Source organism: Polistes canadensis, unplaced genomic scaffold (genome assembly GCF_001313835.1).
Source record: "Polistes canadensis isolate GaletaPanama2010 unplaced genomic scaffold, ASM131383v1 scaffold_51, whole genome shotgun sequence".
In the NCBI taxonomy this organism is placed as follows: Eukaryota; Metazoa; Arthropoda; class Insecta; order Hymenoptera; family Vespidae; genus Polistes; species Polistes canadensis.
This window is the reverse complement of record NW_014569598.1, coordinates 543406-569206: the sequence shown is the minus strand read 5'-3', so window position 1 is coordinate 569206 and position 25801 is coordinate 543406. Positions and strand designations below refer to the sequence as shown.

The following is a 25801-nucleotide window of genomic DNA, read 5'->3' as shown; positions in this document are numbered from 1 at the left end:
TCTCTGTCGTCCTCGTCCCTACGGCTGCAGCCGTACAACTTTTAAGAGAAATGCGAAAGTTGGATAGAGAATGGATAGGGCGGAGTTATCTATCGATGCCATGAGATATCTCTTTCTTTCCTTCACTTCACCCACGTCTCTCTCTCTCTCTCTCTCTCTGTCTTCTTCTTTCTTTCTTTTTACTCTCATTCCTCGTTTTATTCGGCGCGCGGCCGCGACGTCGGGATCGCATGTTGCGCACTTCGACAGTTTCTTAATGCTCTTGCCATTCTATTTCCTATATTCCTCACCTTCTATCTCGACTCCGTGATATAAGCGTATTTATTCAAACGATATTTATCAGGGATCATCCTCAATTATTATGATCGTTCTTACAAATGATAATCTTGTTTTTCTTTCGAAAATGTTGATTTTATTCGATTAGATCTAAATTGTTGAAATGTTGTAGCATCAATTGTTTTATCAAACTTGTTAGGATCGAGTACTTTCATACAAGGTTTTTTCCCCATACTTATTATACTATAGGACACCTGACACGTGTTCGATGTATATCACTGAATTTGTAATTTCTTACATTTATAATTGGAAATCAATCTCTTTATCTAAGAATGAACTATGTAATATATCACTTGATATATCACAATACTACTCTTATTCTGTAATATAAAACGTTGGAACCAGGTTAATTGTTGGTATGCACATGGAAAAAAAGGAAAATGTTAAACTCTTAGGAAGAACAGTTTCTTGTCGGGGAGTAGAAATGTGTTGTATTTTAAAAGAGAGCTAGCTCCTTCCTTTTCCGACTACGGAAGAGAAGTTAACTTGTACATTTCTTTTTCAAGAGTCCGCAGTCACCTCGATTACGCTTTTTCGTTTCTCGTATCGTTCCTCCTGCCACGAAAAGCTGCCGACGAGCTTTACTCTCTTTCTCTCTTTCTCGTTCTTCTACTCCTCTTCATATAATGTCCTGGATGTCCTCGAGCGCGGAGAACCTTCTCTCACTTTTTCGAATGACAAAGAGAGAGAAATATAAAGAAAAAAAGAAAGAAAGAAAGAAGAGAAGACTCTTTCCCTTCGCGAACGCTGTTCGAAATTAATTGCCACTCCATTTTTATCGTCGTCTATTTATCTCGGCAGTTGCCGTCTCGTCCCTTGTCCCTCGACGACCGTCTCATTAATCAAGCCTTCCTTCTTCGTCCTCGTCGTCCTCGTCGTCGTCCTCGTCGTCGTTGTTGTCGTTGTCCTTGTCGTTGTCGCAGTCGCACCCGACGCCAAGTTACTCTCTTTCGATCTTTTCAAAGTTCCAAGGATTCCAAGAGACGAGACAACCATGATCATCCTGATCGATCTAAAAAGATTGTTCGATTTATCCAAAAAAAAAAGGTGCTTTTCATTTAAGAAACAAACCCATGTCTCTCTTTCAAGTTTAGACTCTTTCAATATTTGATTATTTTCTTTTCCTCTTGTTCTGTGGTATTATAAGCTAGACACAATATATATTGTACAAACTCGTGCATAGAAAGTTACTTGTCCAGTTTGAAACCGTTATAATTACGTGTGTACGCGAGCTCTTCTCTTGCTTTCGTTTCGGATCCCTTTGCTACTACCACCATCATCATCATCTTTCTCTTCCTCGACGAAACTCCGCGTCTCGCTTTACATCCCATGCATTACTTATAACGCCACGTTACAAAGGTACCTCTTTCTGAGCGTGCACGCTGAGGAAATTGGCTTTTGGCTGGGCCGTGAGAAAGACCAGAAAGAAGAGAGAAAGGGAATAAAAAAGGAATGAAAAAATACAGGTAAGGGGGGAGGGGATAACACGTAAAAAGAAGCCGCGTAGCTTCCCTCATAAGAAATTACTAACGGCGAACGTCTAATGGTGCAGCATAATTCGATGTTGCTTATCATGAAAGAGAAAGAGAAAAGAAGGAAAAGTACTGCAGGCGTTTCAGTTTGTTCGTTAGCCATTTTTGTTTGTTTTGTTCCTTTCCCCGTTCTTAGCACGGTTATCTAATTCTTGCAAAGTTGATACGATTATTTTCGATGTATCTTTTTTGCCATTCCTTTTATCTCAAATTTCATGTTCCTTCTCCCATGAAAGTTTCGTTAATCCATTGGAAAATCGTCCCTTTTCGAAATTGAAGATTTAAAGGAAAGCTTTCCATTTGTTTTTCGATTTAATCGATGTCCCATCTTCTCAAATATTCTTCCAGCTAACTTATACACTTTTCATTCGTTTCTCGTTGGCAAGAAAATCGATCGATCGATCTTTCGGCACCGTAACGGATGGAAAATGTCGGTGACCCTAATAGTCTTGAATACTTTAACGCGTTCTTCTCATCTGATAAGGCTAAAGATTTTCATTCCGCTTCGGAGTATATCAAAAGTAAGGAAAAGTTCAAATAAAAAGTCTAGCGCTTATGTGAAACGGCATATAAGGTGAATCCTCGAGACAAAAGATAAAAATGAACATGGACAAAGGACGAAATGGAGAATGATAGCGAGCCGGCGGCAGTGGTGGTGGCGGTGGCCGAGGTTTTTCGAGAAATGTTACCATTTCCACGAGTTGCCATCTTCGTGCAGAAGGTATTCTTAGTGGTGGTGGTAGTATAGTCATAGTCGTAGTTGTAACAGCGCGTGCTATTCTCAGACGTGACTTTGTTGGATTTATGGATTATAAAGAGGAGAAGGACAGAAGAGGTCTGGTTGTGACAACACGACAATGAGAGGACGAGAAAGAAGTAAGCGATAAAGCTGTCGTGAAAATGCATAATTTATATACCTACCAGGTTCGGTCGATCCTACTAGGAGGGACTCTTTGCTGCTGGCCCTCTCTTTTCACCGCCAACCAACCCTTTGCCTTGTAATAAATAATGCGGTTCTTTGAGAGGGTGATAGTAAGGAAAAGAGAGAAAGAGAGAGATTGAGAGAGGGTGGTTGTTGAAAGAGGAAGGAACGAGGAGGAAGCTGGTCGAGGAGGGTGGTCGGAGAGGGACCGCGAGAAAAAAGAAGAAAAAGGGACGAAAGTATCCGAACGGGTAGACAGAGGAAGAGAGAGAGAGAGGAGGGTTCGAAGGGTGGTATGTGTTGTATCGTTGTGTGAATGCTCGACCGGGAAGTTAATTATGACTCGAGAAAGAGAGTGAATCAAATTTATAGCGCTCGACCGGAGCGAACTTTCAACACCATATTTCCTCTTTCCTTCTTACACTTTTACGGTTCTTTTATATATCTATGTAGGTATAGTTAGGTACATATATCTACGAATATTAGTTTTAGGAGAATTTGAAAATATCGAACCAATGGGGGAGAGACGCCGACGCCGACGCTGATGCCGATGCCGATGCTGAAGACGACGACCCACTCCCCATCAAAAGTGGAAAAATTTTCGCGTTCCTCGTTCCGAGATCCTCTCTCATTCCGTTCTGCGAATCTCGTTATACTTCGAAGCCTCGGGGAAGGCTGGTTTCTTCCTCCCTCACGACCTTCTGGAAAATTGTTTTATCAGAAAGAACCCTTCTTCCCTGTCCTCCTCCTCCTCCTCCTCTATCTTCTCCTCACCGAAACTGCGAGTTCTGCTTTCCCAATGGCACGGTAAAAGATCGCAATGGCGCGCGAAACTTGGAGAAAAGTGAAAGAAGGAAGAAAAAGAAGAGGCGTGGGGGCGTTCGAACTGAGACGAGGAAAGAAAGAAAACTGAAAGTTCTTCTCATGGAAAAGAGGAAATAGAAGAAGACGAAGACGTAGACGAAGACGAAGAAGAAGAAGAAGTAGAAGAGGGTACCGAAGAAGTTCCACACCGTCTTTCGTTCCGGAGGGAACTAAAATTAGGTTTGCAAAGAGGTAAACATCAGCGTGGCTGTACGTTTACATAAACGGAAGGCGTTGCTCGCATGGGGGGCACAGTGACAAATGCCTGTCGCCGTCGCCGTCGCCATCGTTGTCGTTGTCGTCGTCGGCAGTGGTGGTGACCGACTCCCTTTTCCTTTTACTCTTCTTACCATTTCTTTCTTTCTTTCTTTTTCTTTTTACCTCCCCTAACGTCGACTTTCCTCTTCTAGTTCTTTCCTGTAGTCGGCCGGGTGGTACTGGTACTGGGGTTGCTTGGTGCTGGGGTTGGTGCTGGTGCTGGGGTTGGTGCTGGTGCTGCGTCGACTGCGGCGCAACTTTTGCGAGATAGAGTTTGTTTTTGCGCCATTAGGACCACTTTGTTCGACTCCCGCGGAAGCTCTTACCTCTGCAAATATTCCTCTCTCTCTCTCTCTCTCTCTCTCTCTCTCTTCTGTCTGTCTCTCTTTCTCTTTCTTTCTTCCTTCCTTGCACACACATACACACGTATACTTTTCTTCCTTCGTTTCTTTTCTCTTTTTCTCTTACGCCCATATGCAACCGCTTCTGAGAAACATTGTGCGAAAATTCAGTCCGATAACACATCCCTTCCTTTCCCTTCCGTATTTTTAACTTTGTCTTCTTTAAAAGTTCTCCATTCGTTCGGGTCGTTTAGTCACGAACAAATAAAGAAAAAGAAAGAACTTTAAGTATCGTGAAATACGAAAATATATATATGATGTAAAAGAAGAGTATGAACTTTTATTTCTCTATAATCCTCGAGTCTATAGAAAGAGAGGGAGAGAGAATAAATGTTCTAGGATATTAAAACGGCGACGTGTCTCCTCGAATGTATTCTTTGTTAACAGAAATTGAAACTCATCCTTACATTTTTCCTAATACGATGTACTTTTACGTACCCCACTGGAATATGAATAACTTTTCTAATCCCTGTTTTTAGCTATCAACGAGACAATATAAATGCATTTAAAATAATATTACGAATATATAATAAAGAAGAAAGAAAAAATACTCTTTATACTGTGTCGTAATAATTTACAATAAAAAATGATTTTTTTTAGACCGCACTTAGAAAAAGAAAAAGAAACTGAGAGTGTAAAAGAGTATAAGTATGAATTATAAATAGTAAAGCGAGGTCGAGCGTAAATGTTTGAAAATGATGAGGAAAAGGGTAAAATTAGAAGAAGGAGGAGAGTAAGAAGGATTCAAAAGAGCGAGAGGGTTGTGTCCTCGAGGTAAGGGATGCCGTTGCGATGTTCGTTCGTTGAGAGGGGGGTGAGTTGTTTCGATGAACACGCGCGTATGCTCCGCTAACCAAGACGAGCGATTGCGGATGCGTTAAATGCGCGTGGTAAGCTGCTGTCATTAAAATGTTCCGCAAGATCGACTACGGTCGAGTTCTGCGCACCAGCGCAACCTTCCTAGTAATACGATGTTCTTTCTCTTTCCCTTCTTTTCCCTTATTTCCCCTATTCCCACTCCACCCTCTGTCCCCTTCTCTCTCTCTGTTTCATGGTCTCTCCAAACCCTACAACCAGGATTTCTATCTCTCTTTCTTCGTTTTCCTTCTTCCTGTCCTCTTTCCACCCTCTTCTCTACTTCTCTCATCACCCTTTCTCTTTCTCTCTCTCCCACTTTGGCTACCCTTTCTCACGGCACCTCTAGATGGTCGTGCAAAGGGGTGTTGAGGAATATTCCGGCAGTGGGGTGAGTGGACTTGATGGACATTGCATTGTATGCCGTAATGATGCATTCTGCCGACCGCGTAATTCGTATACGTCGACGGTGACGTTTTGCTTCTCGCACGTTATTAAAATGTGAATTCGAAGGAAAAAAGCCAGAAGATTCGCGTGGCTGAAGTTGAAAGAAGGGTGGCATTGTTCAATTCCTCGCTAAAGAAGAGAGAGAGAAGAGAGAGAGGGCTAGAGGGTGGGTGGAGAGAAAGGAGACTCGATCAGCTCTCACCTTCTTCAAGATTATCATCGAGAGAGAGAGGGGTCTTACGAAATAAAGCTTCGCGGTAAACTAAGGATCTCGAAAGTAGGGGAAAAATAGAATGAGAAAAAATAAAGAGGTCTTATTTTCTTTCGTCAAATACGAGCAACTCAAGCTCCCGGGGACGGGGTTGGAGCTTTTAATCATTTATATCGAAAATAAAAAGCTTTTCCGCGGTGATTAATTGGAGAGATTATTTCCTTTCGAATAATCGAATCCTTTTATTCGTCGAGCACGATAATACGATCGATGGGGAATAACCTTTTTCTCTTTCTCTCCCCCTCCTCCTCCTCCTCCTCTCTCTCTCTCTCTCTCTCTCTCTCTCTCTCTCTCTCTTTGTTTACGAATCCTTTTTGCGAATCGAAGAGAAGTGCGGGAAATTTACNCTCTCTCTCTCTCTCTCTCTCTCTCTCTCTCTCTCTCTCTCTCTCTCTTTGTTTACGAATCCTTTTTGCGAATCGAAGAGAAGTGCGGGAAATTTACTTGCCTGTCTGCCCCTCCTAGTTTCGATGCTATTAAACTTTTATAAAGTAGTGATTTTGCGATCGATCTTCGTTGAATTTCTTGTGTCTTTTCGTTGGTCGTTTAAAAATACGTGATTGGAAAACGAGAGAATAAACATTTGAGAAAGTTAAGTGTCAATTATATGAAGAAGACGTCGTCCAACCCCCTTTGCACAATATTACGAGTTTCACCTAAACGGTGACTATCGGTCAGAAGGGCTACCGTCGACCGTCATAGAAAACACATTAAACGTGATGGCGGTTAAAGAAGGGTGAAGAAAGATAGCTAGATGAGGGTCATGTGGACGAAAGTGAAAGAGGAGGAGGGTGTACGCGAAGGGTGTAACGTTTGAACGATGAAAGAGAAGCGTCTCCGAGGTAAAGGAAAAGCGAGCTCGTCAAGTGGCTACCAACTACCCTTTTCTCTCTTTTTCTCTTATCTTTTTTCTTTTCTTTTTTCTTTTTTTTTCTTCTTTCTTTTCTCTCTTTTTCATCCACCCCTTCTTTTTCTTCTCAACGCGTCAGCCGTTCCTTTTATTACAACATCTTTCCGCGTGGAATCTTATATCGTTTGTCCACCCGTCGTCGGCCGATTTCAACCCTTCTGGTCATTCTATTTTTATTCTTTTCTTTTCTCTCTCTCTCTCTCTTTTTTTTTCTTTCTTCTATTCCATTTTTTCTCACTCTTTTCTATCCATCTCCGTCTCTTCATATTTTTCTAGTAACAGTAAAGTGGAAAGGGAAACAAGTTTCCTCTACGAAATATTATTTTCTTCCCAAGTGGCCACCGTGTCTCCACCACTATCCACCCTCAACCCCCCGTTTTCCTGGGGAACTTCCAAACGATCAGATTTTTCTTTCTCCTCGATGAAATCTTAGTTTCGGCAAATATTAAAAAAAAAAAAGAGCCGCGTTGTTCTAGGTGGATCGACGTCGAACAAGGAATAGAATCGGTTTAATAAAGAGTAAGACGCGAGAAGAGATACGATTTTAGTTTGAAGGGTAAAGTCGAACGAGGGCAAGCAAGGTGGTCCGACAAGAATTAGAAGTTTCTTTTAATTAAATTCCTTGTTAAAGGTAGGACAAGTTTAAATGTACTTTTACGTAGCTTTTCTTCTTATTCTTCTTGTTCTTCTGCTTCTTCTTCTTCTTCTTCATGGATTTGAAGTTCAAGGAAACGGTTATTAAATCCGTAACATTTTTCTTTCTTTTTCTATCTCGATGAGCTTTTCAAGCATTCTCTCTTTCTCTCCTTTTTTTCGGTCTCGATGCTCGAAAGGTTGAAAATCAAAAGAAAAATAGGGGTCCTCGGTGCTCGTTTGCTGATGCTCGCCCGTTTCGTTTCAATATTTTCCGGTTCGCGGAGTCGAAAGCGTTAATCCATCTTCTAAAAAGAGAGATGGAAAGAGGGGGGAAAAAGAACAACTGTGACAACCCACAAAACATCCTGCGCATAAACCCCATGGAACTCTCGATTAATTCATCATCGAGAACTTCATCTTCCCTTTCTCTTTCTCTTTTATTTTTTTTTTTTTCCTTTTCTTTTTTCCCTCGTTTTTTTTCCACTTTTCATTCCTTCCTGCTCCGATGTGAGATTATTTTTAAACATAGCTTGGGTTTACTATAAAAAGGGATAAACCGAAAATGAGTAAAAGGAAAAGAATAAGAATAAGAATAAGAAGAAGAGGAAGAAGAGAGGCAGGAAAACCCGAAACATTTATTTTGCAGAATGATTAATGTCCGCGTTTGGAAAGTGGAATCGGTTGACGCAGTGCGGGATTGCTGGTGCTGGGTTCTAGCTGAAACTGCGCTCTTCTGTTTTACTGTAATTACGGCCATATTCTTTAGCTTTTTCTAAGAGCGGTTAGACAGTTCGTTCTTTCTGGACCCTCGAGCGAACTCTTCGTTCCACTCGTGTACATCACTGCGTCGAAATGTGTCGGCCTCTTAAACTTACTCCTCTTTCTATTCTAGCTAGAAAACACTATGACTATTACTTCGTTGTCATCGAATCCTTTCTCTCTTATACGACAAATAAACTAAATACTCTAAACGAAAGTAGTTGTGCGTTCAGGATTATATAACATATCGGATATAATCTTTTTTGAGTGCTATAAACACATATGTAAGATTTATTTTATTTTATTTAAAAATAGAAGTAATATTATTGATTTATTCAATAACGCTTAACAATAATGTTAATCGATTTAGGTAAAATTGTTATATATGGTATTGGTTATATATAATTGGTCATATATGCGTTTATCAATCTCATCCCTAGTTCACGTTAACAGATTAACCATACCTTCCTCAACTATTGTAAACGTTATGCAGAGTTTCTAATCTCAGGTACCAAAAATGTTATGAACGATTTAAAAAATATCTTACAGTTAGGTGAAAGTATGTATATGCATCAAGTAGGCGACGCACGTGCCTACTTGTTCATTTTCTAATGCTTATATTTCCGACGTGATAATAACAGGAATAACGTTCAAGTAATAGTTATACGGTACGCTTACTTTGAATATGGAAATTCTCTCTCTCTCTCTCTTTCTCTATGGAATTTATAAACTTATTATTCAACGACGCATCTATAGAAGGAGAGATAGAGTCAGTGGAACGCACAGGTGGTGTGTCTACCTATACACTATGTACAGTAGAGTTTCACGATCGAATGGACACCTACACAAACTTTTATCGGGAAAGAGAAAGAGAAAGAGAGAGAGAAAGAGAGAGAGAGCAAGAATACACGCGATAGCGGAGCCCACAAAATAAAGAGATGCTTCGGTAATGTATTCGAATGGTGCACGGATTTCTGGAGGGGGTTTAAAAGAGAGTGTGTGAGGGAAAGAGAGAGATCGTGTATGTTTGCGTACGTGCGTGGCTGTGTGTGTCTGTGTGTGCAAAAGCGAAAGAGAGAGAGAGAGATTCGAAACACGGCGCGCCTATGTATGCGCATAGAAGATTTCAGCACGGACCACGATATTACCATAAAGCCGCCACCGTGGTTATGCATAAGCATAATTTTTCCAGGGGCATAGCGCGGCCGTGGCGCGCCTTACGAGCGCCGCAATGGTTGCCCCATCTCTAATTGGTCATGCGGCTAAACATTGCATAAATTCGCAATAAAGCTACCGTGTGCCCTTCCTCCGAACACGCTGCCTACCTACGTTTCGTCGACGTTCAAATTACCGGGGATTTTCATCGTGCATGCCGATGTTCATTCATCGGATTTCCCATGACCACCACCACCACTATCCATTCTTCTTCGCTTCTGTTTGCGAAGACTTTAAATAAAGTGTCGTTATTAGAATTAATCGATTGCTATAACGATGTCAAACGAAGTGGATTATCTCGTCATTCGAGGAAAAAAATAAAGTGTACATTTGGAGACAGGGAGAGTGAGAAAGGGAGAGGAGTGAAGGAACGAACAGGGTGGAAGGGGGAAGGAAATATTCATGTCGGCACGAAAACAGCCGCAAATGTACTTTCCGATCAAAGCAATGTCCTGAAAGCGATGATCGATGCCTTCTACCTCAATCGCGAATCTTTCACGTCACCGGCACACGGTAGACACTGGGTACAGTCTTTTATGCACGGCCTCATTCCGAAAGCTTTCCAGAACATTACGACAGATGCACTCCCATCGAATAGTGATCGATCTTTATCGAGGAGATCGGTCACACAAGGAAAGCTTTCTCTTCCAATGAAATTCGTAGTATAGTCGAATCAGGGAGACTTCTGTCAACATAGTAATCTCCTCGGGTATTCGATATAAATTATTCTTTCGGTTTCCTATTATTTCTTTATTTCTAATAAATATCGCGAGAATTAAAAGTAAATTCCTTTGGTAACATATCTCTCAGTTTCATTGGTAATAATGTAGGGACACTGGGGTAAAGGAAAGGGAAGAGAAAATAAGGTCTACCGTACTGAGAAATGAAAATAAAGAAAAAGATAAGTGTAAAAGAAAAGAAGAAAATAGGAAAAGAAAAGTGGAAATATAAAGTAAGATAGGATTTCTTTCTTTCTCTCGGAGAAACGTAGAGTGGCAGGAAAGGAGAAGAAAGAACGGTCCAGGGGCCGGTTCGGTGTCACCAGAGTTAAGCAGATTACTTTAATAAATCCCTGTAGCGAAAGCACGTCCATTGCTCGGAGATCTGCAAGTGCTGGCGGATCCTCGGTTGAAGCTATGCGCCAACCATTTTCCGTTGCTTCCTTGCTAGCTACGTGCTTCCACTTCGGCGTGTCAAGTTTGTCATGGAAACTTTTCTCCTACTTCCTCATTTTCTTTCCAACCTTATTCTCCTCCTATTCTCCAACAAGTCTGACATTTCTATTTTAGTTTTATTCCGAGGCCTTCAATGGTATCTCCAATAACAGCGATCCTAATATTTGCTTCCTCTCTTCTACCGGATAATCAAATATCTATCTAAATTCTTCATTTAAGATAGCATACTTTTCCCATTAAGTCGAGATTATTTCAAAAATTAAGTCAAAAATATTTCTAAAATTAGGTCGAGATTATTTCTAAAATTATTTAGGATTTTTTCAAAAATTAAGTCGAGATTATTTCTAAAATTAAGTCAAGATTATTTCTAAAATGAAATAATTGTTTCACGTGCAGCAACAACTTAGATTAGAGTGTCATGGTTTCGATATCATATTTACGTGTAATACATAACGTTGTTACTTATGTAACGTTTTTAATAAGACGAGATTTATGAATCCGGTTTGTTTGATTATTAGATAGTTATGTAACAAACCTGTTCAAAAGATGTTCTTCTTAGAACTTTATTTCTCGCGAGTAAACGAGGACAAGGTTAGTGATTAATAACTTATACTATGATTACGTTCTCAGACTCTTAGGTTTTCTAAACATCAAACGGAATGCTTGCAAATTCTTTACCAGTGATATATCGAATCGAATCGACACTCGCGTAACAAGTACTTGGATACTTGGTAATGCAATAGATTTACGTAAACGCACGCGTCCGATAAATTCATTATCGTTAGGGAGAAATTTAATAAAGTTAATTAGAAGCTAATTGTTCGTTCCGTATCATTCTGTATCGTTTCTACTATCCCCGACGTGTGGGGAAAGTAATCCATTCGCGTGAAACAAATGCATCCAATCCAATCTGCAATTACGTGATCATGCAGAACGTTCGTTATAGAACCTAATCAGCTTTGAGAAATAAAAAAAGTATAATTCAGTGGGAAATACAATTGCCATTCGTTATTCGACGGTAATACTAAAAAGGTTTGTTCTCTCTCTCTCTCTCTCTCTTTCTCTCTCTCTCTCTCTCTCTCTCTCTCTCTCTCTCTCTCTCTCTCTCTCTCTGTTATTAGTGATACATTTATNTCTCTCTCTCTCTCTCTCTCTCTCTCTCTCTCTCTCTCTCTCTCTCTCTCTGTTATTAGTGATACATTTATTATAACACTTTGTACTCATTATCTTCGTATAATATGTTAACCAAAACGATAAACACCAATCCATAAATAGTCTCGCGAAATTCACAGAAGTCTAAATGATTTAATAATATTATCTCACATGAAAAAATGATAATTCTGTCTGTCGATTCGTAAATGGTGAATGGAAAAAAGAAAAGACGGTTCGAGGAGATCGCAGTGAAAGGGTAAAAAAAAGGATAGAAAAGATTTACCTTCGTCTACGGGAGTGGGGGTGGGGGGTTCTCCGGTAAGCATTGAGAGCATTCACAAATTGGAGTCCGTGTGCCCCACACATTGGACATCGTGTTGCCGTCAGCCCTCGCAACCATCTAGCAATGCCGAGCAATCGACTAACTGTCAATCGATCGCTCTGGATTAAGATAATTTCGTTATCGGGCTGGCAGACCAGTCCCGGTATCCGTCAGCCAACGAGGCCGACTTTCTGACGAACGTTCGATGGCTGACGTAACATATTATTCGATGAAGAGTACGCAGTCGCATATCGAGTAGTATGCCTTCCCAGAACAGACAGTGGCTATTTTTTTCCCTTTTTTTTTTTACTTTTTTTTTACTTTTTCTACTTTTTTTTTTCAGCCCACATATCCATGTATGCGTACGAGTTTTACAAGATAACAACGAGATACAATCTACGAGTTCTCTTGTCTGCTTCGAAGTAAAAATATTTTACGTTTGGGAAAAAAAAGGAAAAAGAAAAATAGTTGTGGATGGGGGTCGAATTTAAGGGATGGCAATAGAGGTTGAAGTTCAGGGGCCGGCCTCCACGTAAGTGGGCTTCCACGAATTTCATATTTTCCCTGATGTTTTTTTTTACTCCCCGTTATAAAAATATGAAATTTTAAAAATTGATAATAATGAAATGAGATTATTTTCTAACTTTTAAATAATAATTAATTCAAAATCGTTTTTTTTTATTTTTTGAGATTATATTAATTCAATTCCTTCGTTGTTCTAGGGTACATTTCACGCTTATAAGTCCTGTCCTAAAAACGGTTAATATATCATTTTTATTTTTAGAATTAAAATCGAAAATCCTTTTTATCGTAGCAAATCTGGAAGAACTAGGGTGGAACGAACGATGTCGCAAAATGTGCCAGTAATAGACACATCCTTGATGATACGTCGTTCTTCGATTCTCTCCGAAACGACCACTTTGGATTATTCGGATTCATTTAGGTACCTCGTCCGATGGTTTTCAAGCCGTGCATCTCAAAATTATATTGGTGACATTAAATTAACGATCGGTCGTAATATTTTTTTCTCTCTCCTAGCATTATACTACTCTATTTCGAGTCCTCTGAGAATTTTAATTAAAGAGAGTCGGTTATTTCGATTCGTGAACTATAAAAGAGCGTTCATTGTATTTCCGGCAATTTGAATTACCCCGGGGCATTGTTAATTCCCCAGAACGATGACAGAATTTTGTTGTGTCTGACAGAAAAATGCATTAACCCTATTTTTCTAGATCAAATTCAGGAATCAAAGTTTTGATGATGCGTATTTTCTCTTATCGGGATCTAAATCAGCATAGAAATGCGGATCGAAATAAGAACGGTTCGACTGCGAGAGAGAGAGAGAGAGAAAGGAAGAAAAAAAAATGAGAGAAAGATGGATGGTAGGATGAGAGGAAGAAGGGGCCGTCTAGCTGTGAGACGAGCTGAACATTTTCCGGTAGTACGTCAACGATGCGGAAACTTTTGCGGTGAAATTTGGGTCAGAGCGACAGCCAAACGAAGACGATAGACTATTTTTTTTCTCATCGTCGTCTGCTTTTCTTTTATTTTTTTTTTTTATTTTTTTTTAGGATCTTTCTAGGTTCTTTTTTAAACCATAGAAACTTTTTCCTTTCCTTTTTCTCGGTTTTTTTTGATTCATTGAAAATCTAACGTTCTCGGTTTACATCCTAATAAACATACGTCGGTGCATTCGTTTCAGATATGCTCATAAAAGGGTTGCAATTTTAGGGGTTGAAAAATGCATAGTTGCATTTAACAAAATGCAAGAAAATGTCAATAATCGTTGAAATCCTTTCACCCGGCAATTCCTGAGAAACAAAAATAATATTTTCCCGTCCCTCGACGAGATTTTGGTTCAAACAACAACATTTTTTCGTATTACTAAAAGATCTTAGAAGTTATTCAGGTGGTTGGTCTTACCTGACGTACCTTGCATGTACATTAAATGAGACTCTCTTGAATTTTGGGCGTATTAAAAAGGGACTTTTTGTCATGCCTTCTCGGCACGTTCGTTCGGCAAGCCTAGTCCCGGCTTCGTCTCCGTGTAATAACTACGCTGCAGCCAACTCCCAGGAGGGTGGTGAATAAGGACCACATCGTGGACTGACTTCGTAGTAGTTAGATCACAACCGAAACTTTTTATACCCTACTCGCGTAATTTTCAAAGTTACGCCTACGAGCGCGGCAACGTAATTTTCGCGATGTATATTATAAGCTGCTTGCGCGACTCTCAAGCTTACGAATATATTTTTTCATTTTCTGTTTTTTTTTTCCTTTTTTTTTATTTCCTTCTTTCTTACACCACTACGAATTTATCATTTCGCAAGAAATAAAGAAAAGTTCCTGTTTGTTCGTTATTTTTAATAATTGTGTCTCTGCGTGCGCGTGAAAATTATTATTCGCAACAATTTGTGTTCTTTCGTTATTTACATATCCTTCATCATGCATGTCGAAATTATTCTTTATTTCTTCTTTTTGTTTTTTTTTTTGTGTTTAAATTGAATTTAGATTTTATCAAAATGGTATAATTCAAAGAAATATTTTAAATTGTCTTCTTAGTTATACGTTTCTCTAGTTGTTGGTTTGAGTGCTTAAGAATGAGAGAATCGTAGTGCGGTGTCCTTTATTTTCATTTTCCTTGTTTTCCCAACGATGTTCTTCTCTCCCTATATTTATCTAATAGCACCTCCGGACCGCAGCTTTTCTTCCTTCTCCTCTGGTTTTCACGCTCACATATAGTAGTGCCTGGTTGCGAACATTTTGCACTTCCATTATACGGGCAGTTTGCCTTCCCGTTCTACTGTGTCCTCAAAATAATTAAGAGTTCATTAAGCTAAGATTGATCGCTCTGTTTAAAGGTAGAAGCCCGTCGTACAGCGACACCTCATCCTCCTCCTATCGCCGTCTTCTCTCTTTCTCTTTTCAACCCTCTCCCTTTTCCTGCAATAAAGTCCTACCAACGCGAAAATCCATGAATATGGTGAGCTCATTAAATTTACCACCACGACCTTTTTTCCTTTTTTTATTTTCTTTTTTCTTTCCCCCCCTTTCTTCTTACCTTTTTTTTTCTCTTCCTACGATTTAATAGTAATTAATATTCTTAAAGATTCATAGTCGTTGCATATACGATCGATTGGTATAAACTTCTTTACCTTTTATATCGAGAATTAGGCAAACGAACATACGGTATAAATTCGATATTATTTTGTCTCATTCCAATAGGACATCGTATTTGATTCGACAGTAAGAAAGAGAAAGAGAGAAAGAGAGAGTAAATGAAGTGTAACGCGAAAAATGGTTCATACCGAAAACGAGAGAGAGAGGGAAAGAAAAAAAGATGGATGGATAGAGAGGTCGAATTGGAAAAGGCGAGATATATATATATATAAGAGCCGAGGAAAAGAATGTCGGACAAAAGCTTCTAAAGGACAAAAGCTAACTCTAACAGCACGGAGAGCTCTTTTTCCCTCTGTCTTTCTTTCTCTCCCCCTCTCTCTTACTCTGTCTTTCACTTTCTCCTCATACTACCCCTACCTACTACTGCAAGTGGAAATGTATGTTTGCATACGCGAATGTCAAACAAAACTTTCGCTAATTTTTCTACCGACCTCCGGCTACAATGTACACAAGCTTCAGATATTTAACATTCTCCTGGAAATGTAATTAAGTCGGCCGTCTGACTTTCTGTGCCATTGTTTGAATTGTCACTAGTGTATTTCAAGCGAGATTTTTAAATTTTCATCTAGTTTGAAGTTTTTAATCTGAATGTTACATCTTTTTCTTTCTCTCTCTTTCTCTATGTGTACGCGTATGTGTGTGTAAATGTATATCTTCGGTAATAGATTTAAGAAATCACTTTACGTCTAATAATATATTTCTCTCGCTGGTGCGTTAAGTGGGAGAATGAAAAAGAGATAGGAAAAGAGAAAATAAATTAAACGGAAGGAAAAACGTGAGTGAAAAACTCGGTGAAGATCGAGGTACTCCCCATAAATCCTTCAGCTATTATCGGCAGTGAAAACAAACGGAAAGGAATATTAACGAAGCCCGGAAAAAAGCTAGAACAGTCAGGATACAGCTTCTTCGTCCATTTCCGCTTTTAAGATAAGGAAAATCTCTCTGGGTGGAACGTCTCGACGAATCTCTTTAACGATACAAATGGTCGTCGTATTCTCGATGGCCTTGTCGCAGAAACGATCTTTTTCGCCGTTATGAAAATAATGCAGAATGCAAAGTAAGAGAGGAAGGTCTCGTGTTCCTTTCGACATAATTTTACGAAGAATATGTTTACGCGAGCCTTCAAATTTCACAAGTTGAACCGAATAATTTGTCGTTGTTTTTTTCTTTTTCATTTAAATGCTTATGAATAAAATCAAACATTTGTTCGCGTTACACCGCGTTACTCGGTTAGATATTTAAGAATTACGTTGGATTACGTAACCAATCGCAAAAGTGTCGATTACTTTCCATTGGTTTGGAACAATCGGGACATCTGATCACAGCCAATCGGTACTTCGAAGAATAAAAATAAAAGTCTTCTAACGTTTAGTGCGAGTATTCCGATCGATCTTACTATCCTAAATCGACTTGTTTTTTTTCCCTTTTTCTTGCTATTTCCACGCGTCACGTATTCCGGCGGAACGATTTAAGCGGGCAAACTCGGTAACCGAATTCGACAATGAGATCGAAGAAAAAGAGGTACGAAAGAGGAAGAAGAAGAGGAAGAAGAAGAAGAAGAAGAAGAAGGATGGTAACCCTCGAAGACTGTCTCCCATTACAGTTATTACTCGTCGTCAGGAGTAACAAGAACCCGGTAGATTGCCTCAAATCACCGACTGCGATCGGCCTAGCAATCAAGCCAGCCCGTTTTTCTCCGCCCTGCCAATTCTAGTCCTCCTTCTATAAGTCAAGTTACGGATGTGGCTGGAGTTTATCGATCGTTCAGAGCAGAGAACAAATTTTAAATCGATAATCGTATTAATAAGCTGTCTGGGATAAGAAATCGTCGAGCTTTAATACCGTGGATTTCAAGGAACATCCAAGGATCATTCCTACTTTTTGATTCTTTATTTATGTCTGACTTAAATCGACAATTTTTACGTCTATCGCACACAGGAGACAAAAGTATCGTTAAAAAAACGACTCGACGGTAAAAAGAAAATATTATTTTTAAGCGAGTCTCTTCCGCGTAGTAGTAGGAGGTACAGTCAAGGCAAATACCATCCCCTCTACAAACTGTAAATTGAAAACCGAGTCAGGCAATTTCGATTTCACGACCGAACTGACCTCCGTTGCTCTCTTTCACCATTTCCATCTATATCTTCTACTCTTTCCGCTGTTTTCAACCCGGTCCCATTCTCTCCCCCTTTTTCTCTCTCTTTCTCTTTCTCCTTCTTCTTTTTTTTTTTTTAACTGTGCTTGAAAGCACGAAAAGCGAGTGCCGTATCGTATTTACACAGGCAGTGCTCCCTGACAACGAACCGAGGGAAAAAAAGCACCGACCATTGTGTTCTCCAGTGGGTCACACGTGGAATAGCCCACACAGACTAGATCAGAACAAACGGCTATATGCGGAATTTACTCGATTAAGAACGATTGAAACGAATCCGTTTTGTCCGGCGGGGACATTGTGCGTGCATCTCTACGAAATCCAGCTTTTATTTTCCTTCCTTTATTATTCCGTAAATGTAACCAATCGACTCGTTTTCTAATCAAATGTCAAATTCATTTCGAGCAGAGGATTCAAAAGAATAGAAAGAAAAAGAGAAAAAAAGAAATATCGTATTACTCGTGGACGTTTCAAAATGAGATCAGTCGATACGTAAAATCTTCAGACTGATTTCTTTTCAAACTTATATTGTCGAGACGGGAGATTTGTTCCTCGTATCGAAGTGCTTCTATTCGAAGAAAAGGTTGGTTCGATCTTACGGCTCGATCGGTGATTGGTCCCGTTCTTCTGTTCGCGTAGATTTTACCTTGGGCAAAATGGAATGACGTTGAAGGTGAAGAGAAAGAGAGAGAGAGAAGAAGAGAGTTGAAGAAAAGAAGTAGCACGCAGAAAAAAGGATAGGAAAAGTGCACATAGGGTCATGGGATACGGTGATAAATCACCCTCGATCTTACTCGGGAGATCTTTTCAGGTTCTTGTTAGCAAGACGTCGCTCTTCTTCCACGACTAGGATGGCGACTCTGCGTTTTAGATGGGTGGTGGGTTGTACTGAGAATTCGGAAAAAAAAAAAGAAAAAGAAAAGAAAAATACTGACAGAAAGGTACAGGTTTGAAGAAAAAAGGAAAAAAGAATATTAGAGAAAAGAAATATATAATATATATATATAGGGGAATGGGTTTTAGATATGTCTTATATGATAAGTTCCATTCACACATACCAAAGAGAAAAAAATATACTGTTATTTTATGACAATGAAATATTAGGAGATTCAGGTGACGCCAAAATAATCCTACTTGACTAACATGAGCTAACGACGTTCCTACGTCAGACACCCCCGTTGTCGCCCCGTCGACCCGTCGCCGTCGTCGTCGTCGTATGGAATAAGAAAAATTGCGGAGAGTAAACTCTCTGTCGTAAGATTTTCGTTATCCCAGAAAAAGTAAAGTCGTGGCCTGTGAGCTGGCTGCTCTGGCACTCTCGATAATTAAAGTTCCGTATTAGTGCCGTTCGAGGGACTACAGGCTGAGGGCTAAAAAAGAAGGGGTTGCACGACGAAAAGGAGAAAAGAAAAAGACGACGACTGCTGTCTTCCTTTTACGTCGAATCTTTCTAATCTTCTAACTTTGCTCTTTTTCTATTTAACATTATCATTTCTATTTGTTATATCGGTATTTATATTATTTTCATTAACCATTCCTTTCCTCTTGAGGAAGAAGAGGACACATAGTCGATAAAGAGGATTTTCATGAAGGAACAATAGCTTCGGAGGTAGAAACAGTGCCAGCTGTTGCATTCTAATGCCTCTTTCGAAACTTAACTCGGTGAATTGCGTTATTCAAATTCGTACCCGCTCCTTTCGCAAGTTCAATTTCCCCGTACATTGGCACGGATAGGCATCGGGATATTCGATCGATCTCTCTCTCTCTCTCTCTTTCTCTCCCTTTTTCTCTTTCTCTATTTCTCTCGCGTTGCAAGAAGGTTTCTCTATTAAAGGAAGAGAATCGATCGAAGAAGATTGCTTCGAGCTCGAGAGGAGAGGAGAAGCGACATTGGAACTCCTTTGAAATGCGGCTTAATTATTCTCTTCGCGACAGTGCTTCGAATGTTTCAAGTCTATCTTACGGAGTAGGAGTGCCACGTTTATCTGCACAATTTTATTCCACGGCTTTGTCGAATTGTTAAAATAACTTTGAGAAGTTAACAAAAAATAAAAAAGGAAGTATGAAAGGAATACAAATTTAGAAATAAAATCATTCTTATTCCTATTATATTAACTTCCTCCCTCATAACTTCCTTTTTCCTGATTATGTTATAAACGCGTTTTACCGTAATGATCTAACCGTTAAGAACCATAAAGAGAATTTGATATCGCATATAACGGTGTTACGTATGAACAAACGTTGCTTCCACTTTTTCCATTTTTTGTTTCTTCTTTTTCATAGTTCTGTTTAATACGTAGTCGAAATGGGGAGAAGAAAAAGAAGAAGAAGAAGGCAAAAAGAAAAAAGAAACTAAAAAGAAAAGAAATGTAGGAAAATATTGCGGCAGCCCCGCGGCCTGGTCCCCTCGTGAGATTTAACGAAACACAGATCCTGGATGAGTGGAAAAGAAAGGATGGTTAAAAATGCACCGAAAAGTGCGAGGAACAAAAAGTAGGACTTTGGTGGTACTACTGGCTGGCTGGCTGGCTGGTTGGCTGGTTGGTTGGTTGGTTGGTTGGTTGGTTTGCTGGTTGGCTGGCGGCTGGCTGGTTGGTAGGTTGGTAATACAACGACAACGACAACGAGCGACCGACGCAGCGAGCTAACATAGAACACGCGCTCGCGCGAATACTCACGCTTTCGCGAATACGAAGAAAGGAGCGATGAGGAGAGGAGAGGAGAGGTAAAAGCTAGCGATGTGTTTACATGCACGCAGGGTCCGAACGTTTCATTTTCTCGGAATTAAGTAACCACCACAGGTCGTTACGTACATACGCGGCCAGCTATTAACGGTTTAATTAGCGTAAGTTTTCATTTGGAGTATTACACTGGCGATGCTCGCTCCACCGGTGCTGCTAGCGGTGGGTGAGAAAGGGTTGACCAAAGGAGAAAGAAAAAGATGAAGAGAAAAACGGGGGGTGGGGTGCTCGAGGTCAAGGGGTGGGAAGAAGTTCGCCCCATCCGTTTTTCACTTTGTATGCTACTTATTATTGCATTTTTGCAGATTGTACTCGTGCTTTCTAATAGTTTGCCATTTGCTTAGTGAAACTGGGGATGTGCGATGTCGTTGCCATGGTAAAACGCCGCGTCCTCTCCGCGTTGAAAAACTTTTCTAAGAAATGTAAGCTTACTTCAAGGGTTCATTCCAAAAGGAAGAAATATAAGAGAAGAAGAAAAAGAACTGCAGAAATAAACGTTTCAAATGTGTTCCCACACGTATTCGCATATTTTCGCAAATGCACAAGATTTTTTTTCTCTCGTTCTCTCTTACTCTCCCAGAAACGTTAAGTCTGTTATCCAAGCGTGATAATAGCGGCTTTCGCGACACCTTCTGTATCTTCGTTACTGAATAGAAATTCAAAGTAGCATACTTTTACGTTACCGACGACGGTAATGTGAGAGTAAAATTGTGCTCCGCTTTACGCCGTCCGTGACGCTTTATTTATCTCGCTGTGGAATTTATCGTGCGTGAGAGCTCCTAACTCAACTAAATTTTCTTTCTTCTTTTTATCTACTTTCCTTTTCCCACCTCTCTCTCTCTCTCTCTCTCTCTCTCTCTCTTTCTCTCTCTCTCTCTCTTTCTTTCTCTTTATTTCCATCTCTCGGTTGCTTTTTACCATAATAATTAATTAATTATTCGCATTCTTCGCGAGAACGTGCTTTTCTGTTCTTCATCTCGTTTGTACGATAGCCACGTACAACGTCTTCCCGCAAGGTTGTCACGTTTCGTAAGGTAGACGTGTCCGTGACACCAAACTCCGAATGGATTGGTCCAGTGAATGTCATCCGTTGGGATAGGAGAGTAAAAGAAAGGGAGTGAACGAAACCCAAAGTTACAAGGTTTGCTTCTCAGCCATGCTTCGCGTCTTTTCTATCTTTTTCTTTTTTATCCGCTTTTGCTCTTCTCTCTTCTTCGACTGTCTGTACATATATATATATTTCGGTACAAATCGTATTACCAATTTCAACTGCAAAATTGACTCTAGCCAACTTTTACGGCGTCTCCGACTTTACGCTCCTTCGATGCCACCCGTACGTTCAGAACTTTGGCTTGTAGGATGGTTTACTAAACTCAGTTTAAGAAGAAGAAGAAGAGAAAGAGCGAAGTAGCAAAGAAAAACTATTTCCATCGAAGAGTGAGACATCTTGGAAGCCTCTCTTGTCTCCTGTCGATATCGGATAACCAACTCTAAACTATAGGAAATATTAACCGCTAGGAACAACAAACACAATAGATTGCTTCAATTAGTTTCTTTTGGATTCAACCGATTTGATTAACTTGGAATAATTAACATACCTAAGTTTTTGAAAATGTGAAAAAGGAAAAAGTATCTTACGTTAAAAGTTAATTCTCTTACAAAAGTCACATTCCACTGTGCTACCCCCCTTCCCCCAGTCCCTGACGCTCGTTACACGTTCAGATAATAATCAAGTTCTTTTAAAACGCTCGTTATTTTATTTTACTCGACGGTCTCCCTCTTGTCATCTCGACTGGTTATTATCGTTGGCCTAATTGACCCGGATATTTTTCTTCGAGCATTTAATCTTAGTAAGCGTAATGACCACAGCGAATACTTTCTATTTCCTCATTAATTCATTTTAAAGGAGGAGGTCCGAGTGGATTGCGCGTGTTCGCCTGTTCGGAAGATATGATGTTCTGCAAGAGAGATCGATTAAAGTATTTCCCTTGTTACTTCGAAATAATGTCCTATTCAAGATCAGAAAAAGAAAGATTGAGAGAGGGAGAAGCATCCCTTAAAATGATACCCAAAACCATCCAATCCGGACTAACGCAATACCTTTCGGATCCACGCATTAAAATTGAAATTAGCCAGCCATTTGTCTTCTAGTTTAGCTTAAACGTGACTGGCCAAGTGATTTATGGTTTCCACTTCTCCTCGGCAAATGTAGTTTTGCTTCTCTCTCACTCTCTCTCTTTCTCTCTTTCTTTCTCTCTCGGATACAGGCAAAAGCGCGTAATGCAATTCAAACCTCGAGACCGGGCCGACAAAAAAATTCGACTCCGCTTGTAGCGATGAAAAGCGTAGTACTACTACTCTTCCCACACACATGCATACACAAACACGCTTATAGCCACATTGCGTGATCGCGGTATAACAGCTGTTGTTTAAAAAGAGTTTCGCTTAAACCGAGAAACTACTTATTAGTTTTTAAATACTAAGTTGAATTCTTTCGTTAGTACAGCCTAAACGTATCATTGTTTCCTATGATTAATTATTGCAAGTTGTAGAATATGAAAATTAACCGAAGATTAGGAACGCGAAAAATTCAGCTTTGCTTTTGATACCTAAATCGGATAAAGGAAATCACGGACGTTAACATTCTGCCGTACGTGTGCAAACGATAACGTCAAAGGTTTATTATCATTCGGAGAATATGCACGTACAAAAAACAAAACGGAAGAAAAGATAAAAAATGAAGAAAAAATAAAAGAAGAAAAAAAAAATATCAACGCGAACACTTGCGTTGGTAATGTAACCTACTTTCCTTGGCACGTCCAAAAGCCGTTGCTTTGACAGCAGGCCATGATCAAAGGAAAGTAATCTTACGGGAGCATCCTTGCTAATTTAAGTGATAGCCTTCAGTCAAAGGTATCACTGATACTCTCTGCTTATTTTCTCTCTACCACGTTTATCTTTTTTCTTAACCTCGCACCTTTTACTTTTGACTTATTTTCATTTCATTATAAATTATTGTACCTTCGCATGAATCTTTTTCTTATCGAATATATGAAGTGTAATTTTTAAATTAAATAAATGTACTCTCAAACTTGACTGTAAATAAAAAACTGTATAAAATGCTTTCGTATCTGCTACATTTTTCCTCGTAATTCTACGATTAAAGTAATTTACTCGAATGTTCTATTTTTTTTTAATTTTATATTTGCATACGTACAACAATTTTAGGTTTTTGTAAATTTAAATAAAACGATATTTTTTTTCTCGCTTATGCTCAATGGTCTTTATACAAAACGAGATTTCATTAAAATGACTCATCGTTTGTATAATCTAATTATAAATATATCCGATAATTAAAGTGAGGATGACGTTTAAACAGATGGTGGTGGTGGTGGTAACGGGAGTGGGGCTCAATGCTGTTACCATTACTGGAGAAATGATCTACGTTTCTGTCGAGAATATTTACTTACCACTGTGCGATGTAGTGTTGTTCCGATCGCACCCATAGTCGAGGCCAAGATTCTTATAAAGTCTGCTTTCCATTGTCATTTGAAACAGAAACAAGCAAGCAATTGAAGTTCTTTCTTTTTCTTTTTTGTTATAACAAAGTGTTGGAGCAATGGAAGTCTCATTAAGTTTGATTCTATTTTTCCTCGGATTGTTCGGTCCTATCAAAAGTTTTAATCTGAAAGTTGCTTATCAATGGAAGTATCTGGATTGGATTCATCCAGCTGTTAGTTTAACCGGAAGAAATTTCACTCTTGGCAATCCATTTACTCAAGACATTGATATTGACAAACGTGGACGAGCTTTTGTCACAAGTCCGCAATGGTTAGACGGTACTCCGATTGTTCTTTCTTTGGTGAGCAACGTTAATGGGCCAGGTGGTCCATTGTTGATTCCTTATCCTAGCTGGGAATGGCACACGGCATCGTCCGGTTGTGACAGTCTCATATCCGTGTATAGATTGGCGGTAAATATCTAGAAAATCTGTTAATGTTGAGTCAAAAAAGTTGAGCTAAATATTATAAGTGAAAATTATTTATGGTCTATACTTTTCTTTTTTTCTTTTATAAGATAATTATCTGTAAATGATTAAGTTATATTTATCTCAACTTTTTATTCGCACACTGTTGTTTAAAAATCAATACGCAATTTATGTTTTGTAATATTATTATAATCTAGAGTATAAAATGTTCAGATAGACGAATGCGATCGATTATGGGTTGTGGATGTTGGAAGGATAGGAAAAGATGCTGTCTGTCCAACGAAGATCCTGATATTTGATTTAAATACAGATAAATTGATCCACAAATACATAGTGCCTTCTGATCAGGTTCTGAATGGGAAATCAGCTTTAGTTACACCAATCGTGGAAGTTGGTCTAACGTGCCTTGACGCTTACCTCTACGTTGCCGACGTTGATCAGAATGGCATTTTTATTTATGACCTCTATAAAAATCACTCCTGGCGACTTTCGAATACTGCTGGAAACGCTTTTGGCCCTGACGAGGATGCTATGAACATTACGATTGCTGGGGAATCGTTCGATCTGACCGACGGAACCCTTGGCATGTCACTCTCGCCAATCGGATTTTACAATCACAGGTGCGCTATTAAACATTCGTCACGGAACGCTGGCCCTCAAGGCTGTTCTTTTCTCGTTGATCTTTTCTTTAAATTCATCTTATTTCGCAAGATCATGAGAACCGGTTTTCGGTAGTTACAAAATATACTCATGGACAATTTCACTTTGCCCTTTTCTCGATCGGCGTTGCACGATATTCACTTATGTTGAAATTGAGAGCCTGAATATTTTCATCGAACGTTCCCTTTTTTTCTTTTCTTTTTTCTTTTTGCTAATAAAAAACTCGTAATACTTTCAGATATCTATATTTCAACTCGCTCGCTAGTTATTACCAGAAATTCATGGACACGGTTTCATTAAAGGAGAGCGAATTCCGTGATCCAGTTATATTTCGTTCGAATTACAAACGAGCGAGCCAAGCCGGCGTACAGGCAACTTCCCGACGAGGTGTCATATTTTTTCAGCTCGTCCAATTAACCGCGATCGCTTGTTGGGACATTGAGAAACCATTTGCCCCTGAGAACGTCGTTATCATCTGTCAAGACGAGGAAATCTTACAATACGTCAGTGGTATTAAAGTGATCACGAACAACCACGGCGAAGAGGAACTTTGGTTCAATACCAACAGGCTTCAAAAAACGATCAACAAGACGTCGAAGCCAACGGAAACAAACTTTCGTTTAATCACGGCCAAGGTAGACGATATTATCCGTGGAACGAGATGCGAACCTTCTTTGTTGAGACACAGTGCACCCGATACGACATTTTGGCGTCAAATATGATGCCGTCGAAAGAAATTCTTTTTACTGTAGTATCAAATTAGCTTGAAATAAAACGTGTTGAGCATAATCTTAAGTCTATTAAATTAATCCGGAAATAACGTCGAATTGCTTTCGCACCGGTTGATTTTAAAATTGAGCATTACCAGAGATAGCAATTCTGCGGTTATAACTATTGACACTAACGAGCCACGTTTATGGTTGTTACATCAACCAGAGAGTACACGAATGTAGCCAGTCACGGACGCGATTCTCCATTTCTTTCTCTCTCCTTCATTATAGTTTAAATCTGCTCTCTATTCGTTT

At 39.5% G+C, this 25801-nt stretch overlaps 2 protein-coding genes across 9 annotated transcripts in view; both read left to right on the top strand.

Annotated features, from left to right (window-relative positions):
- Nucleotides 1-25801, top strand: part of LOC106785468 (CUGBP Elav-like family member 4) — a 490380-nt gene that overhangs the window by 108937 nt on the left and 355642 nt on the right. The gene's annotated exons all lie outside the window — the stretch shown is intronic.
- On the top strand, nt 23557-25554 carry LOC106785469 (protein yellow-like). The gene is made up of 3 exons (XM_014745983.1): nt 23557-24101; nt 24330-24736; nt 25015-25554. Exons 1-3 carry the CDS (start codon nt 23748-23750, stop codon nt 25496-25498), a joined length of 1245 nt encoding a protein of 414 aa, XP_014601469.1. The 5' UTR covers nt 23557-23747; the 3' UTR covers nt 25499-25554.

Excerpts from the sequence above, each read along its gene's own strand:
- LOC106785469 (XM_014745983.1), top strand. The coding sequence starts at position 23,748 with ATGGAAGTCTCATTAAGTTTGATTCTATTTTTCCTCGGATTGTTCGGT. Across the intron at positions 24,102-24,329 it reads TATCCGTGTATAGATTGGCG|ATAGACGAATGCGATCGATT; the intron begins GTAAATATCTAG and ends TAAAATGTTCAG. Across the intron at positions 24,737-25,014 it reads ATCGGATTTTACAATCACAG|ATATCTATATTTCAACTCGC; the intron begins GTGCGCTATTAA and ends TAATACTTTCAG.